The sequence below is a fragment of the Quercus suber genome, unplaced genomic scaffold (assembly GCF_002906115.3).
Source record: "Quercus suber isolate HL8 unplaced genomic scaffold, Cork oak 2.0 scaffold_87, whole genome shotgun sequence".
NCBI lineage: Eukaryota > Viridiplantae > Streptophyta > Magnoliopsida > Fagales > Fagaceae > Quercus > Quercus suber.
Window position 1 is genome coordinate 978,877 of NW_027069552.1, and position 18,622 is coordinate 997,498.

General features: G+C 35.9%; 1 protein-coding gene across 1 annotated transcript; it reads right to left on the reverse strand.

Annotated features, from left to right (window-relative positions):
* Positions 1 to 15,226: 15,226 nt before the first annotated feature.
* Positions 15,227 to 16,988, reverse strand: LOC112015407 (uncharacterized). Its single transcript, XM_024047814.1, has 5 exons — positions 16,829 to 16,988; positions 16,541 to 16,721; positions 15,953 to 16,197; positions 15,633 to 15,837; positions 15,227 to 15,536 (listed from the first exon to the last, which is right to left on the reverse strand). Exons 1-5 carry the CDS (start codon positions 16,986 to 16,988, stop codon positions 15,227 to 15,229), a joined length of 1,101 nt encoding a protein of 366 aa, XP_023903582.1.
* Between the last annotated feature and the right edge of the window lie 1,634 nt (positions 16,989 to 18,622).

Below are 18,622 nucleotides of genomic sequence, written 5' to 3' on the forward strand. Positions count from 1 at the left end.
GAGGCTAATGTATAAAGAAAGAAAAGAAAAGAACATATAAACCTCACTACATCCCTCAAGATCTATAAACATTCTCCCTAACAAAAATGTCCTATACTAACTCTCCCCCTAAGTAGAAGACTACTCTTAAACCAAAAACTAATCCCCTTTTTCTGTCACGAATGACAAAGGGTAAGTCCCTGAAAGGTTGTCATCTCGTTATCACCAGAAGAGCTAGCATCATTATCCTCATCATCACTAGCATCGTCATCCTCAGCCGAAGCCTCTGAATAAGGAGATGTAGAGGGAGCAAAACTGCCAAGGCAAGCTTGTCGGTGGGCAATGTGTTTGACACGGGTGTTCACCTAACACATCTCATCAGTAAGAGAGTCAAGATGAGCATCCATTGTGCCATGATGGCCTCCACGGTCACATCAGCTACAGAAGAAGAAGGAGTAGAGGTGGAAGGAGCCGAGAAGGAGGGAGGAGTAGCAGAAGAAGTAGGAGCATTCATCTCTGTCCGTGCCCGCTTCAGTAGAAACTAGGCCTCGCTTTATCGAACATAATTGGCACTGATGGTACCCATGATGGTGAATTAAGGAGAGTCAGGAATGGGGATGGAGAAGTGGCGAAGGATCTGTGTGATAGCTAAAAGAAAGATAAGCTTATCATGGGTCATCGTATCCCGATACACATTGATGACAGATGTGATGAAGTGAGAGGGAAAGTCTAGAGAGGTCCTCAAGAAGAGACAAAAGAAAATGAGCATGTGGCTCTGTGATAGGGTTATAGTGAGACAATGGAGTAAGAGTAAATGTCATCACCATGTTAAGGAACCTTGGACCTTTTGCAAAGCCCGAGCATGGGGTGTTTTGCTTCCCACCCTATGTGGAAGGTGTCTCATAAAAGTGAGAACGAAGCTTGTCTCTGGACACAATTCGAAGACACTCATAACCGGGGTAGTTAGGATGCACTACCCACGGAACATGTAGTACCTCAGATATAAGATCCGAGGTGACTACGATACGTGTACCTCAAAATGTAGTAGCAAACTGAGGTATAGAGGTATCGATAATGTGTATATTGGAGTAAAACTCTTGTATAAACATGACGGAACACCTCAAAGGACTTTCAAGTAGTGATTCCCAGCCTCGAGTCTGAATGACTGTAGGGAGAGGAGTGTCGAAAAAGTTCAACAGAATAACATGGCGCTCCAGACGAATGCCACGTTTCTGAAAGTTCTCCAAGAAGTCTTTTCAAGCCTTCTCATCACAAAATCAAAACGTGAAGAGGGGGAGTGGGATCAGAAGAAGAAGACCTGGAACCAAGAGAATTTCGAGTCCAAGTGGATTTACGCGCTTTGGGTGCCATGGCGCAGTTTATCCAAGAGAAAGAGAGAGAGAGACAAACAGACAGACAGACAAACAGACAGATAGACAGACAGACAAACAAAACAAAACACAATCATAACCAAAAATAAAGAAGAGAAAGAAAAGACATATGCATGAACATATGATGCGCAAAATTTAAAGACACCATGGCCAGAACCCAATCTAAACCTATCAGCACACAATCAACAATAAACAAACACACATCTAAAATGCATGAAACATTGTTGAAATGCAAAGAGAATGTTGGAAAATCTGGTTTTGTATCTCATACAAAACACATAACGGAAGTAACAAAAGATGGATCTACTTCAATCACTGCAAGATAACATGTAACCATGAATTCTAGAATAAAGAACAAAATGCATACCTTGATGCAGTGAATTTCAAAACATGACTTGAGAATACCTTCAATCTTCATCTCAATTCCACATGGTGCTGTGCGGTCTCTCAATTAGTCTTTTGTACATAGACTCTCAAAGAAAAAAGAAAAAAACTTCTTTTTCTCCTTATGAAGAAAATCTGATTTCTTTTCTTTTTTTTATCATACGTACGTTTAAACTATTCTCCGTAGTTTCTTTATTTAATAACTCTTATTAAATAATGACTAATTATCTAATTGGGTTAGCCTTTTGGGCCTACCCAATTGGGCTTTAGTTTATGGCTTGAGATGGGACCAAAGGGAATAAATAAGACTCTAGCTCCAATGGGCCTTGGACTTTTCTATCACTGGGCCTTGAGATCATTATAATCTAATCACAATTTTAGCCCTACGCATCAAATGTGTTTAATTTTTTAAATTCAATGTGATGTTACTAAGTCACGTCACAATAGTGTAACGAACATTCGCGCAATCACAAAGAAGTTTAACCTTGTAATCCATGAAGTAAATACCCTCCGCATGGAATGCAAGACTCAAAGTCAAGACAAGGTATCTATTCTCATTACAATAAACTTAACAAAAAGGGTTATTTCAACACTCCCACTTGTTATTTGGGTTTTTCTTAAATAATTGTGATCCCATCACAATTTATAACCTTGCACTTGATAAAGACTCTGATCTTATTAGAATCACTAACTAAACTGGAAGTCCTAAACTATTTAGGATTCCTTAAACACTAATGAATCAAAAATTAGTTATATAGAACTCTATCCTTAATTTACTAAACAAAATATTCTAATTTCATTAGAAACTATATAATTTTAATTAGAATTTTAATCTCATTAAAAACCTCTAATTAAAATAAATTAAGGACTTTTAATCATAAAACAATTTAGTACTAAGAGTTCTATTTAACTAATATCTTTGATCTCATTAGGTGTTTTAGTTAGAACCATGTGTAATCACATCACACATTGCCTTACACCTTATACATTTGAAAACATTTAGAAAAAAAAGTTCAAAATTCCCTTCAAATGCATTTTCGCGAGAATCTCGTGACTAAGCTCTTCTCGCGAAAAAAGGCGTATCTCACGGGTATCTTGCGACTAAGCGCTTTCTGCGAAAATGAGTTAAGCAAAAAAATGAAAAACACAAAACTCAGACAGAAACTTTCGCTACTGTCTCGCAGGTATGTCAAGAGTAAAGTTTAACCGCAAAAATTTTTGTGTTTAAGTGGCATTTTTCGCGAGTAGCCTCGTGAGAAGCTAACCCATGAAAAACCCGTGTTTTCAGTTTTTCAAGTAACCGTTTTTGACATCTTCATTGTTCTTCCATCAAAAGCACTTTTTGATTTCTCAACGAAGATTTACAGATCAAACATTAAGGTTTTCAAGATGAAGATCAAGAACCCTAATATGCTAGAAACCCTTGAAAACACAATCCTAATCTCATTAGGAATAAATTTCATAATCCTAACATTAACTTACTGTTTGATCATAAAATAAATATATATAATGTAAGGCAAACAACAATAGGATGAATCCTTCGGTGCAAAACATCCATGCGACGCAATAAAGAAACTTATGCACATGACAGTTATTCCACTTACATTCAATAATTATATTCATGTGAAAATCTATAATTTAGACTCATATACTCATATGAATCCATATATATATATATATATATAAATAAACAATATCAATGAAACAACGTTGAACATCATCATGCAAACGAATTCACTGAAACATTATTAATATAATATAGAGACAAGAAAAAACAAACCATTATTCTACATTCAATATAGTGTAATCAACGTTGTCAGATGTATATCGTTTCTAATGACCGTATGCCCACCTAGACAATCTATGTTGATTAGAAACATAGCAATTCTTAACCACCGTGTTCCACTTTAATACAAAGATTAGAAACACATGACATCTGGTTTTAATGAACAATAGTTTTAAAACAAAATTATGCAGAAACTTTTACTGCAGGAAACTTGAAACAACAAGCAAACGGTTTTATTTGATTCTAAAACCCAATTACATGTTATACAAGCATGATATTGAAGACCGCTCTAATACCATTTGTTGGAAAATCTAGTTTTGTATCTCATACAAAACACACAGCGGAAGCAACAAAAGACAAATCTACTTCAATCACTGCAAGATAACATGTAACCATGAATTCTAGAATAAAGAACAAAATGCGTACCTTGATTCAGTGAATATCAAAACATGACTTGAGAATACCTTCAATCTTCATCTCAATTCCACATGGTGCCCAAGATGTGTGGCCTCTCAATCAGTCTTTTGTACATAGACTCTTAAAGAAAAAAAAACTTCTTTTCCTCCTCATGGAGAAAATCTTATTTTTTATTTTTATTTTTTATCATACATACGTTTAAACTATTCTCTGTAGTTTCTTTATTTAATAACTTTTATTAAATAATGACTGATTATCTAATTGGGTTAGCCTTTTGGGCCTACCCAATTAGGCTTTAGTTTGTGGCTTGAAATAGGACCAAAGGGAACAAATAAGACTCTAGCTCCAATGGGCCTTGGACGATTCTGTCAACTCTTGACAAGTCCAAAGTTACCATTAATTATATTCAATACCACTATAAGAATATAATTACACTCTAGGCCTTATTAATAAATTATATCCCAAGACTTTATTATACATACAACCCTTCATAAAAATATTCGTAGTAATACAAAGTCATAAAATAGACTGCCACTTTGAAAATTACTACATCTTAATCCTTGAGTACCCGGTTTAATCCTTTTATGTTATTCATCATATATTTATGAAATCCAATTCCATAAATATATACTTTAGCAACTCCTTACTAAAGTGGTTGGGCCCAATACTCTGAATAACTAAACCCATTAAACTTATCTTAAGGGAATATTTTATACCTCCGTTAAAAGATTATGAATTCCATCTTGAGAATACATGTTCCACCAACATCAAATGCGGCTGCCCAACATACTGAGGTTTTGACCGTAACATAGATCTCACTCCTGATATATCAAAGCAACCTACATCTCATGATCAGGTCCATTATTCTCTCAGGATTTAGAGTTAATGTAAATAGAAGTCGTGAGATTTATTATTCATTTGACAGTCGTTAGGAGGATAATAAATCTCATAGCGGTCCAGTTTAATATGTCTTAACTCTTAAAACATTTCAACATATCAACAAGAAGTCTCTACTTTCATGATCAAGACAAATCATCTTAATTGATATGTTATAGTCTTTGCAGATGAAATGCCCAATTTCATTACCGACTATGAACTAAAATTCTAAGTTTATAAAGAACTTGTGATTTATATCTTTCTGTGACTTTTCACATAAATCACATACTATGCATCTCATAGACTAAAATAATGTCTCACTAGTTCATAAATAGTCTCATATAATTAAACAACTTAATTATTCATGACATGCCAATAAATTGGATTTTAGGGCACAAACCTTAACAAAGAATGCAATGCATGAATAGATAACATTAAATCAACAACACCCAACCCAACAATTTCACAAAAATCTCAACAACTCCAAAAATTTTCAAAAACCCCAAAACCTAGGTCTAAAATGCATGAATGCATTTAAATGAAGGGTCAAAGAACACATACCAAGTGATTGAGGCTTGATCTAGGCCGAAAATCACAAGGGTAAAAGGTTTTGAGTGAAAGAAAACTGTCTGGGAGGAGAGAAAAGAAATTCTGTCGAGAGAGAGAAGTGAAAAATGAGATCTAATTCGCGCTCAGCCTATATATAGAAATCGCATCTCGATGTATCAAAGTATTTGTCGAAACCTATCAAGCACTAAATCTTGATAGAAATGAATCTATCGAGGTGCTGTCGAGGATCTATCGACGGCAAAATCACCTTGATGGATCAAGAATTTGTCTAGAATATATCGATGGATCGAGAAGCTGTCGAGAATATATCGAGAAGAAACCTAGAAATCTCGATGGATCGAGAATCCGTCAAGATCTATCAAGAAAAGGAGAAAGAAGGGCTCGATAGATGAGAATCTATTGAGGATTTGTCGAGAAGTTGTCGAGCTTAAAGAAAACAAGGTTTTTTTTTTTTTTTTTTTTTTTTTTTTTTTTTTTTCAAGAAGGAAAAAATACATAAAGATGAATGCAATAAACAAGCAACTCAACCAAAGATTCAATCAACATGTTAAGCTCTCAAAACATCTCTTAACATGTATGTAAAGCATTCAAGATCCTAAACACACACACACACACACTCTAAACAAGTCTAACCAATTATATATTTTAAAAATAAGTTAAGGCAGTTTAGTAAGCATATATTAACACATGTATTCCTTGTGATGACCAAATCACATTGTACCTGCACATGTATCAAAAGTAATAAAGGGTTTGCGTGTTATGTGTGAAAACATAGCAAGAATGCATAAGTGTCTCATAGTATGACGATTTGAGATATGAGAAAATCAAGTACACTCACATAGAATCATAATTGCTTGATGGGGACTATCACCTTTGAGGTATATCATATAACTCCCACATCTCCTAGAAACACACTTGCAACCATATTTAAAAGCATTTTGATTCTTTTTGCTTTTTTTTTTTTTTTTTTTTCATATTTTTCTTTTGAGCATAGCATGCATGGGCATATGAGAGAGAAAAGAAATACCTAATTATGTAAGCTTAAATATCACAATTTTGCTATACCAAAGCACACAGATGTTATACATGATTGGCAGGTTTTAGTGGTGAGATGGTTCTTTATGCATTTCTCTTAGGATTTTCTAGTCCTTCCTGTTAAAAAGAGTGATATGAGTGTTAAGAAATAAGAGATAATCTTAATCGTACTCATCACAAATATGAGCCACAAAGCTCACTTGCTTAGTTGTGCATTGAGATGCTCATCTAAGCTACAAGAGATACAAAATTTAGAAAACTTTCTTTCAATGGCCATCCAAGGTACACAAGTACCAATACACTGTTTTTGTATTTTTCTAATTTTTCATTTTTTTTATGCAAAGCAAAAAAAAAAAAAAAAAAAAAAAAAAACTGAAAAAGAACCAAACAAAAACATAAAGAAACACACAAAGCATAAAACTAGACTATCTCAAAATAAGAAAGCAAAACAAACAAGTAATGCATAACCATAAGGGAGGGGGGGAGAGAGAGAAAGTGACTAAATCACTTTAAACCTATTTCCTTCTACACCTTGGAAGAACCTTTCCTTTGCGCGAACCTTTGATCTGAAGGTGAGGGAGAAGAATCGAAATCGTTTAAATTCGAAAGGAACATGAACGCCTTGAGAAGATCTCCAAGAGGAGCAAAAGAGGATGGAAACTGATTTTGGTTTTGGGATGAGAGCATACTATTGCTTTGTTGAGTGGCTAACCACTTGTAGCAATTTGGATGAGTATGCCCTGAAGCTCTATAGTAATGAAAAAAATGTGGCTTCTTTTGTTGAGACTTTTTGTTGTTTTCCCTTTTAGTCCTACGGTTTCTAGCCTCTTTCTTTCAACCTTTGGGGGTGCTCTTAAAATAGATTTGCCGTTATCTAAGTTCTCACTAGCTATTTCAATTTTAGCTTTATCATTCTTAGAATTAACATTATCAGCAGGTGAGACAAACACAGTTGTATTAGATCAAGCAATATTAGGAGAAGAGAAATCATATCCCAAACCGGTTTTATGAGAAGCAGTTTTTTGAAAGCTTAGCATCTCCTTGAAATCCCAAGGGTGCTCGTCTCATACAACGGACGCCAATTTGATAACACATGTTGGAAAGTCTGTTTTTGCATCTCATACAAAACATATAGCGGAAGCAACAACCATAGATTTACTTCATTCATGAGAGATAACATGTAACCTTGAATTCTAGAACAAAGAATAGAAAGTGTACCTTGATGCAGTGAAATTCAAAACCAAGACTTGAGAATACCTTTAATCTTTATCTCAATTCCACATCGTTCCCAAGAAGTGTGGTCTCTCAATTAGTCTTTTATACATTGATTCTCAAGGAAAAATCCTTCTTCTTCTCTTTTTAGAGAAAAACTATTTTCTTTTCTTTTCATCGTACATATATTCTAACTACCTTAGTAGTTACTTTATTTAATAACTCTTATTAAATAAAAAATGATTATCTAATTGGGTTAGCCTTTTAGGCCTACCCAATTGGGCTTTAGTTTGTGGCTTAAGATAGGACCAAAGGGAACAATGGGCATTAGGCTTTACTGTCAACTCTTGACAAGTCCAAAGTTACCATTAATTATATTTAATACCACTATATAAATATAATTGCACTCTAGGCCTTATTAATAAATTATATCCCAAGACTTTATTATACATACAAACCTTTCATTAAAATATTTGTAGTAATACGAAGTCATGATTGTTGACTGCCACTTTGAAGATTACTATATCTTAATCCTTGTGTACCCAGTTTAATCCTTTATGTTATTCACGATATATTTATAAAATCAAATTTCATAAATACGTACTTTAGTAACTCCTTACTAAAGTGGTTGGACCAAACACTCTAAATAACCAAACCCATTAAACTTATCTCAAGAGAATATTTTATATCTCCGTTAAAAGATTATGAATTCCATCTGGAGAATATATGTTCCATTAATACTAAATGAGGTTGCCCAACATATTGAGGTTTTGATCGTGTCTTATAGATTTCACTCCTGATATATCAAAGCAATCTACACCTCATGATCAGGTCCATTATTCTCTCAGAATTTAGAGTTGATGTAAATAGAAGTTGTGAGATTTATTATTCATTTAACAGTCATTAGAAGAATAATAAATCTCACAACAGTCTAGTTCAATATGTCTTAACTCATAAAACATATCAACATATCAACTAGAAGTTTCCACTTCCATGATCAAGACAAATTATCTTAGTTGATATGTTATAGTCTTCGCAGATGAAATGTCCAATTTCATCACCGACTATGAATTAAAATTTTGAGTTTACAAATAACTTGTGATTTATATCTTCTATGACTTTTCACATAAATCACATACTATGCATCTTATGGACTAAGATAATGTCTCATTAGTTCATTAATAAATAGTCTCATATAATTAAACAATTTAATTATTTATGACATGCCAATAAATTGAATTTTAGGGCATAAACCTCAACAACACGCCCTTCAAAGAGTTTTGCAAGCAATTGGGAATCAAAAATCACTACTCCTCACCCTCCCTCCACAGGCTAATGGACAGACAAAAGTTGCAAACCGATCCTTGCTGAAGATCATCAAGACTTGGCTTGAGGGGGCAAAAGGGATATGGCCAGATGAATTACCTAATGTCCTTTGGGCATACAAGACGACAGTAAAGACTCCTACTAGAGAAACTCATTTTAAGTTAGCATATGGAAATGATGTAGTGATACCCGTGGAGGTTGGTTTGACTAGCTACAGGGTGGCCCATTATAAGGATGAGGAAAATGAGAAACAACTCCATGTAAGCCTCGATCTCATTGACAAGGCAAGGATGGATGCGGAACAAAGGGTGGCGTGTTATAAGAACCTGATGGCTAAGCACCATGATGCGTTGGTCAAACCAAGGCAGTTCGACATAGAGGACCTCATCCTGAAAAAGGTGTACCTAGCCACTAGGGACCCCGCTCATGATTAATTGGGACCTAATTGAGAAGGACCATACAGAGTCATCAATTTCAAGAGACGAGGATCATACTATCTAGAAGCCTTGGATAGACGAAGGCTAGAGCACTCGTGGAATGTGGAGCACTTGAGGAAGTACTACCAGCAAAAGATTTGTCAAGAAGGTCAGGCTGGACGAGACTAAAGATTACTAGTGACCACTAGTAGTCCATTTATGTTATCTTTTAGCACTTATATTTTCTAGTAGTAATTTATGTTTTCTAGCATTTGAACTCCTAAAAACTCCAAGCTAATAGTGTGTGCTATGTTTATGGACAATGTCATGAGTGAAGTACTTTGTATATAAAGTAATTTGAATTCCCTAAAAAAGAACTAGGTACTAACATTAATGATGTCTATAGACAGTGTTATTTACAAAGTTCTCTATTGTATATAAATTAGTTTGAATTTTCTAACTTAAGTGTTGATGATTCTCTATGAAACTAAAGTCCATAAAAAGTTAAATACGTCTAAAATCTCTAGACGTAGAAATGTATCATCATGAGCCATCCTTAGACAAGTGACAGGAATTTAGACCCCTTAAACACACAGATTGCGTAGCCTAGATTAATTAGCCAAGTTGTTACTTAGTCAAATTAAGCAATTCTAGGTTAAAACAATCTAAACAATCATATCAAGATATAAAGCAGCGGAATAATAAATAACACAAGATATGATCACCCAGGAAACCACTCGGTAAAAACCTGGGGAGGATTTGACCCACCGATCCTCAAGGCATAACAGAATTCACTATGAAAGAATTGAAGTTCTTACAGAAGGACTACAAGCTCCCCGCTCGACTTCCTAATGCTACCCACCAGTAAAACTTCCTGACACGACCACGCGCAGGCTCCGAATCCACGGACTACTTCTTTCTTGAATTCTTCAATCAGCTACAAGCTCCCCGCTTGCTTTTCTTTTAATCTCCAATGGTTGCAACAATAATGATCTTCAAGATGTTGAAATAATCTCCACCATGAAAACCCTAAGTTTTGTGTAAAGGAAAGCTCCTCAAAGATCTCACACGAGATTCACACAAAACAGCAATGTATGAGCAACAATACAATATGGGCAACCTCCAAAAACGTGGCTAGGGTTTTATTTATATACCTAGGGTAAAAACATAAAACCCTAAACGTTTAATGAAGTAGGGCTGAGTTGGAAATTCTGCAGAAAATTCAACCTGTGCGATTTTCGATCGATCGAGTCTATTATTCGATCGATCGAGCCAGGCGAGAGTCCCAAATACTTCTGCAGCCACTCGATTCCAACTTTACAATATTAAACCAACTTTGAGCAAGTCTAAAGAAGACACCATACAATGTTTTGATCATGGTTTGCCAACATTACAAATTAGAGTTCTAAATACATAAAATCCTAAGACCTTAGAACCTAACAACAAGGAAAAGGCAAATCATCATAAAACCTTAAGGTAAAAACATAAGTACAATGGGAAGGAATAGACACCTCCCAGTATGTTTGTCCAATAGTGAAGGACGAGGAAAGGCATGTATGCAATATACAAAGAATTTCTAAGGACAACAAATGTCCAAGCCACTAGTAATCCAAACTATGGACGAAAAGAGAAACTTAGCCAATTAAAAATTCCAAAAATAAGTCCAAATTAAGGATGAGGAAATATTTAGCCACTCCAAAGTAAAGTCCTAACTATGGACGAGAAAATACTTGGATACTAAAATTGGCGAGACAAAAACAAGCATTCAAACATGGATGCAAATATATATATAGATAAACTAAGGGTAGACGACCATCATCCAAAAACCCTTTAAAGTAACAAGCCTAAAAAGGCAATTGTATGAGCACCCGTCCGTAAACATGGACGAGATAATGTACTTAAAAGAAATTAAGAATGGTCCAAAACAATAGACCCCTAAAAATACAAATCAAAGAAACAAATAAAGACAAAAATAAATTTTTACTTTGGAGATAAACCACTAGGGACAGTGCCCCCAGACTTTGAGTCATCCTTCATGGGATGAGGGGTAGAAGCACCATCCTCGATATTTATGTCCTCAGAGCTCATCTGGAGTAAAGAACTTTTAGCAGCAATGGGAAGCTTGATAGGGCTAAAATCCACCCCAGGAAAGGATTCAATGGCGTCCATGTGAAAATCCTCAAAAATTGAAGCATAGTTCCTGTCCAAGAGGTCAGATAACTCACTGGACACCTTAAACTCTCTGATTGCTTCCTACTTAGCCTTCCTTAGGGAAGAGTAAAGTTTGTTGATTCTCTTTTGAAGATGGTCTAGACGAGTATCCTTCTCGATGACGTTTGCCTTCAGCTCCTTAACGAGGTTCTTTAACTCTTTTGTCTCATCCTCCAACTTGACCCTCTCCCAGCTCAACGGCTAGATTCCTTCTCCATATCACAAACCTTTGCCTCAAGCCTAACCCTCTCCTTATCCAGCTCATAGGCTTGTCTAGACGCCGCCAAAACTTAGACATATCCTATATTAAGAAATATGGACGTGAGATAAAAGAGTACATTTCAATTTATGAATGGTTAAGGATGAAACAAAGTACCTTGAAGAGGTCATGAATTGTAGATCGTTCAAACTCCTTCACAGACATGTCATAACATATGGCAATGTCCATGTCAATCACAACTTGCTTGAACTTGTCCCAAGCAATGCCTTCACTTCTTAAGAGGGTCATAGGGCCACTGTCAGGAGGTCCAGTAGAAAAAGGATTGGATGTGCTGGCATTAGGAGGATTGGATGGGTTCACATTAGGAGTTTTCACAGTAGACGATTGTTTAGCAATAACAGGAAGGACAGAAGGGCCAGTCTCAACGACCATGATCTTGGATGAGCCATGTCTTGGCTTTTTATTACCTTGACAGCTAGGAAGACTTCCACTATCCAAAGTCTTAGATAGCGTGTTCCTTTTCTTTGAAGCAGCTAGACGAGGCTAACTATGAACATCTTCCCCATCCTGGACGAATTCTTTGTTTGCTAAACCTTTTCGTTTGTTCTCCTTCATGGTTGCCGTTCCTATAAAAAAAAAAAAAAAAAAAAAAAGACTTGTTATAGTCTAGACGAATTAACTAGCCAAAGTACAATGAAACGAATAACTTACTTCTACAGGTGGTAAGCTCGTGGGCAAGTGCTTCTTCTGTAGGCTCAGGTCCAAGTCCCCAACTCACTAAACGACGGAGTGTCGCCAAAAAGTGAAAAGTCCTGTCTGCGAAAGAGCTTGCTTGTTGGACACGGTCTAAGAAGAATTTGGTCAAAGAGGGTAGTCTTAAAGCTAAAAGAAATGAAGTTAGGCAAATATAACAAAAGGAGTAAGACAAGCAATGAAAAATAATGTACCCTCTGGATGTAAACAACCCATCTCACTAGTGTAGGGAAGGAATGGGTCCCTACCTACCTCAACAGGGTTCCTTGCCCAAAACCCTGAGACGAAGAAATACTCCATCTTTCGTCTCCTATCAGACGAAGGAAGAGATCTAATCAACCTACAGCTAGAACCTCTGGCTGAAAACTGATAGAAACCTAAGGATCGACTGATTTCAAAAGGTTTATAATAGTATAGGAACTCATCCATAGTGAGAGGAAGATTCTCATCAAAGACCTCCCTCCATAACACCCGCATGAATACAATGAGTCTCCATGTGTTAAGGTTAAGTTGGTTTATACCTATACCTAACCTATGGAGGATCTCCCTAGCAAAGGCATTAATAGGTAACCTAAGACCCCCTAATAGGTAGGCCTCATCATATACACCAACCCCTAAGTTGGGAGTACAACACCACTGTGAGAGACCTCGCCCCCAGCCCCTTTTTATGAATGTTGGGCCAAACCTACGTGAATGGGTGGAGTCGTGTTATTGCCTCTCAAAATGGTGGTTCGACTAGTTATATTTTCCCCCTTAGATTAAGGGTTTTACAATAGAGTCCTCACTTATTTAATTATTGGAAAAATAAGAAAACCATAATTGAAAATTTTCTCACTTTATTAATTTGAAATTTACATTGATCATAGGAAAATTACATGACTTTGGTCCTAGATACAATCTAAGATAAAGAATATGGCTTTGTTTCCTAGTTACAATCTAAAAATCGAAAATTACATGGATAAGCATTTGATCTATTAACCCTTGATCTAAGTTCGGAGGCTATGTTACAAGATGGAAATGTGTTAGGCACCCACCTTGCCCGGTGAAACCAGTCTTCTAGACTATGGTGGCCAACAGTCATATCATATCATTCAATATGTCAATCAATTTACATTTCAATTCAAAGTGTGTGCATATGATAAACCCTAATTCAATTTATTAATCATTGCATTTGGATTGAAAAATAAATTCTACTGAATGTGTGTGGATGGTGATAACCTAGATTCAAGGATTTGAAAAGATTATTAAACAAACATGTTTCTTATATTTTTGACGTGGATTTAATATCAAAACTAGTGTTTATGCATGAACATGTGATGAACAACCAAGAACATGTGAAGAACACATAAGAACATTTAAAAACATTCAAACATATTCAAGAGAATTTAAATAATTACTATCATGCTTTAATCTTAAATTCTCATCATGACAACATAAAAAACAAGTTAGGGAAAGAGATTATACCTTCATGCAAAATCCATACGGTGGAGGAGGAGACTCTTGGTGGAGGTCCTAAGGGTGGAGGAGAAAAGAAGAACTAGGAGAGGGAGAGTAAGTCTCACTCAGTACCTTGAGGCTCAGGAAGACCAAGATATGACAAGATTACTTAACTTCACTAAAACTCAAGAGAGGAGATTTTTTTGTGTGGTTTGGAATGAAGGAGAGGGAGGGTTTATATAGCAGTGGTGAAGGAAATATGAATGGAAGGCCATTTAATGAGTGTTGACAAAAAAATCATGAACCTAGACCTCATTTTAGCATTAGGAAAAATTTGGTGAGGGAGGGTTTATATAGCAGTGGTGAAGGAAATATGAATGGAATGCCATTTAATGAGTGTTGACAAAAAAATCATGAACCTAGACCTCATTTTAGCATTAGGAAAAATCTGGTGCATTAAATGGAAAGACTGGTGGGAGTGGGGAGCAAGCCAAAATTTGGTTTTCCCGTAGCTGCTATAACAGCTTGTAGAGCCAAATTCGAAAAATCATATCTGACTGAATTCTGATCGGAATTGTCTCATTCTTATGCTCAAATTGAAGCCCCAGATGTCTAGTTTCTAGAAAAATTAATCTCATTCACAAATTCAAAATATTCTGAGGGATATCAATGAAATGGTGAGCAGAGGTCATTTGTTAGAAAATGGTTTCAGCACAATTAACATCAATAAGTCCCAAATTAGCTCCCAATTAACATTAAATGGCTCCTATCACTCCCATTTCAGACTTAATTGGTTCCAAATTTACTGTAATTAAAAGATAATTGCACAAATTACTCATTGAATAATTAATGGTTAACTATCTAATTAATTAGATGTATGCAACCTCACATAAAATGTAGTCCTAACTAAAGATATTAATATCGTTTCGGAGCCCGTTTCAATTTGTCCAGTGGAATGGAATATTTCGATACCGGCCGATTTCGACGTACCATTTTAGGGTGTTTTGGGGTTCATAAAAAATAATTTTTATATATTCTTGTAGAACATAAAATTGTCAATTCTAATAAATAAATAACTAAATATCAAATAACACAAATCATTTAGTCTTAACTCTTAAGTCTTAAACATCAATATAACATTAATTTAACATCACACAATAAGAAGATTAACAAGATAATAACTAAATATCAAATAAGACAAGATTTACTCCTCCTAATCATCATCCATGAGAGAAGGATCAAATTCTTCATCAAAAGAACTCCCACAAGAACTACTAGCACCCATTGCAAGATTTGTCAAGCCATGCTCATTGTTGTTGTCATCATCATCATCGTCATCAACATCAATAGTTTCAAGTTCAACATCCTCTTCCACATTCACTCTGCCTACTGGTTCATTAAGACAATCCCAATTTATGTCATCTGGATTAAGAAGTGCAGGTTCTTCAGCCACCCAATCTTCCATCAAGTCAATGTTATCCAAACTTGTAGGATCCAATGCATACTTATTCCTTTGAATGTTCCTACCAATGAGAATATTAAACATTAGTAACATTTTATAAATTATAATTATTTGAAAGTACATTTCATTTACATATGAGTAACGATGCAAAATTTACCTTTCTCGAAGCCTAAAATTATAATGGACAAAGACCAAATCATTTACTCGTTTATGTTCTAATCTATTTAACTTCTTTGAGTGAACATATTCAAATGTGCTCCAATTTCTTTCACAACTAGTTGCACTACAACATTGACTTAGCACACGAATGGCAAATGATTGTAAATCTGGAGCTTCAAGTCCAAATTGCTCCCACCATGGAACTACAATAACAAATATGAATGTCAAATAAGCATTGCCCATGTAATCTTACAATAACAACTATAAAGGATAAATAGACATATTGAAAGAAAATACTATTAAATTATTAATGTTTACCTGGATTTAGTCTCTCTCGTTGGCGGATTGCTAGTGATGTGCCAAAGTCACCAATTGACTTTTTGTACTCATCAAGTTGTGAAATTATTTTGTCTTGAATGTCAGGATTGGGAATCAACCTCATTAGAGTGCTTAGCAACCCTCTTTGAAATTTATTTCTCCTTTTAAATGAAGGCCTAGAGTAAATTGCAGGGTTAAGAAAGCAACCTACTGCATGCAAAGGACTATGAAGTTGTTTGTCCCATCTAGCATCAATAACTCTAATACAATTTCCATACAAAGAAACTTTGTTCTTCAACCTTTTTTTTATTTCCTCTTTTGCTTTGTCCATTGCTTCATACAAGTACCCCATAGCAGGTTTCTCATCCCCATCAACAAGACGAAGCACTCTAACTAAAGGCTCACTAACTTTCACTATGTTCTTGCATTGAGACCAAAATTAATAATCTTCCAAAACAATTTTACTTATCTTCTTCCCAACGGCAGTCTTAGCATGGGGGCATGAAAGCCATTGAACAAGTGAACATTTGTCTAAGCTCTTTTTTGAAACTTAGCATGCTCTGTAGACTTAAGAAGTTAGTGGCAAACCTTGTAATTGCAGGACGACATAACTCCCTTCCATTTGTAAAATCTTGCCTTATCAAGTCTAAAACAACTCCATGGTTGTAAATGAACTTTGTTATCTTTTTTGCCTTCTTAATAGCTTCATCAACAAGAGGGAACCACCTAGGATTAGCAATATTCTCCAACATCAAGTCTATGCAATGAGCTGCACAAGGAGACCAAATAAAGTACCATACTTCTGCTATAATTTTTTTCCAGCTTTTTTATAGGCAGAAGCATTATCTGTAATCAATTGCACAATATATTCCACACCAATTTCTTGAACAACAGAATCAAATATGTTAAACAACGTTTCAACATCCTTTGTAAGGCCTGAAGTGTCAATAGATTTCAAGAACATGGCACCCCTTGGACAATACACCAAAAAATTCATTATTGGTTGTTGTTTTTGATTTATCCACCCATCAGACATTACTGAACAGCCATATACTTTTCAATCATTTTTTATATCTAACAAAAAATCATTAACTTCATGCACAACATTTTTCAAAAGGGGTCCCCTCAACTCATAAAAAGAAGGCCCCTTAAATCCCGGCCCAATAGCAGCAATGGAATCTATCATAGGTTGATAATAAGGTTGAAAGTTCAAAATGTGTGTAAAACACCTTTGAACGTTTAGACCCCAAATATCAAAAAATCAATTCAAGCTTATAATTAAACAATTTATGTGCAGAACATGAACATAAGCTAAATACAGAATTGATAAATAGTCTAAGCTAATTATAATCACATCCACAACAGAAAATAAAAGGCAAAGATAAAGAAAGAGAGATGCGAACACAAAGACAACACGCGATGTGTTATCGAAGAGGAAACCGAAATTCTCGGCGTAAAACCTCTCCACCACCCTCCAAGCGGTGAATAATCCACTAAAGAATGTAGTTGGGATACATGAACAGCAAAAGACCCTCCAAGCCTAATCTACCCAGTGTACCTAAGCCTTCCAAGCTTCTTGCTCCAATGAGGTTGCACCGAACCTATTTCTTCTTCAACTTACCAGATTCTGCTATACACCATAGCATCAACCAATAGTCATTGGTCCCTTCCAAACTGCTTCCCTTAGCACTAAATGTACCTTCTCACAGATGTGGGTGTGATAAGATAAGGATTTGGTCAATAGCCTCTCAAGGATGTATCAATGGAGAGGAAGGGAGTAGAGGAATTTGTAGAGTCTCTTAGGTAAAGATTGGGGATGAGGCAATCTTGTTTTCTCTAGGGTTTCTCTCACAAAAATTCTCTCTAGAAGCTCTCTTGATTTCGTGGGTATAAGGGTATATATATAGTGGTGTGTGTCTAGAATACAAAGAGTCAGTTTTTGCCAAACAGGGTAACTTGGCGGCTTGACCTCACGACTTGTCCAAGTCATGATTTCAAGTCGCGAGGTAATGGCCTGGCCAGCCTGGGACTTTTGTCCTGTAGTGTGACAGCTAGCGCGACCCTTTAGCTTTCCTGTGTGCTTCTCACGTGCCTGCAGTTGGCGGCTTGCCAGTCGCGAGTCAGCCACGAGTCCTAACCGCGAAACTCTGCTTCTTTGCACAAACTTCAGCTTTTCTTCACACTCTCTTCACACACTACCCTAATCCCACCTAAATACAGGGTTACTAAGTGCTAAATTACAAGCAAATTGGCATGGAATAAAGCCAACAAGATGGTTGATAAATTTCAACCTTACAATCTCCCTCTTTGGCTATTCCGTGACAAAACCCTAAAACAAACTTTAGACTTAACGCGTGAGTTGGCAACAGTTAGAAAACTCACTCACACCTAACTCTAGAATTTGTGAAACTTTTGAATCATAAGAACAAGAACTCCTGAAACACAACAACATAATAAATTCATTGTATGCAGAAAACTTGTAAAGCACATGGAGCAAGCACATTGCGATTAAGCACAATGGAATAAAGCAATAGACCATGGCAAGACCAAAACAAGCAATCACTACATATAAGTGATCACAATGTTCATTCACACTTGGAATGAATATCCGAACATTCAAGTAGACAAACACAAGGCAAATCACTTGAATGACCAACACTCAACCAATGC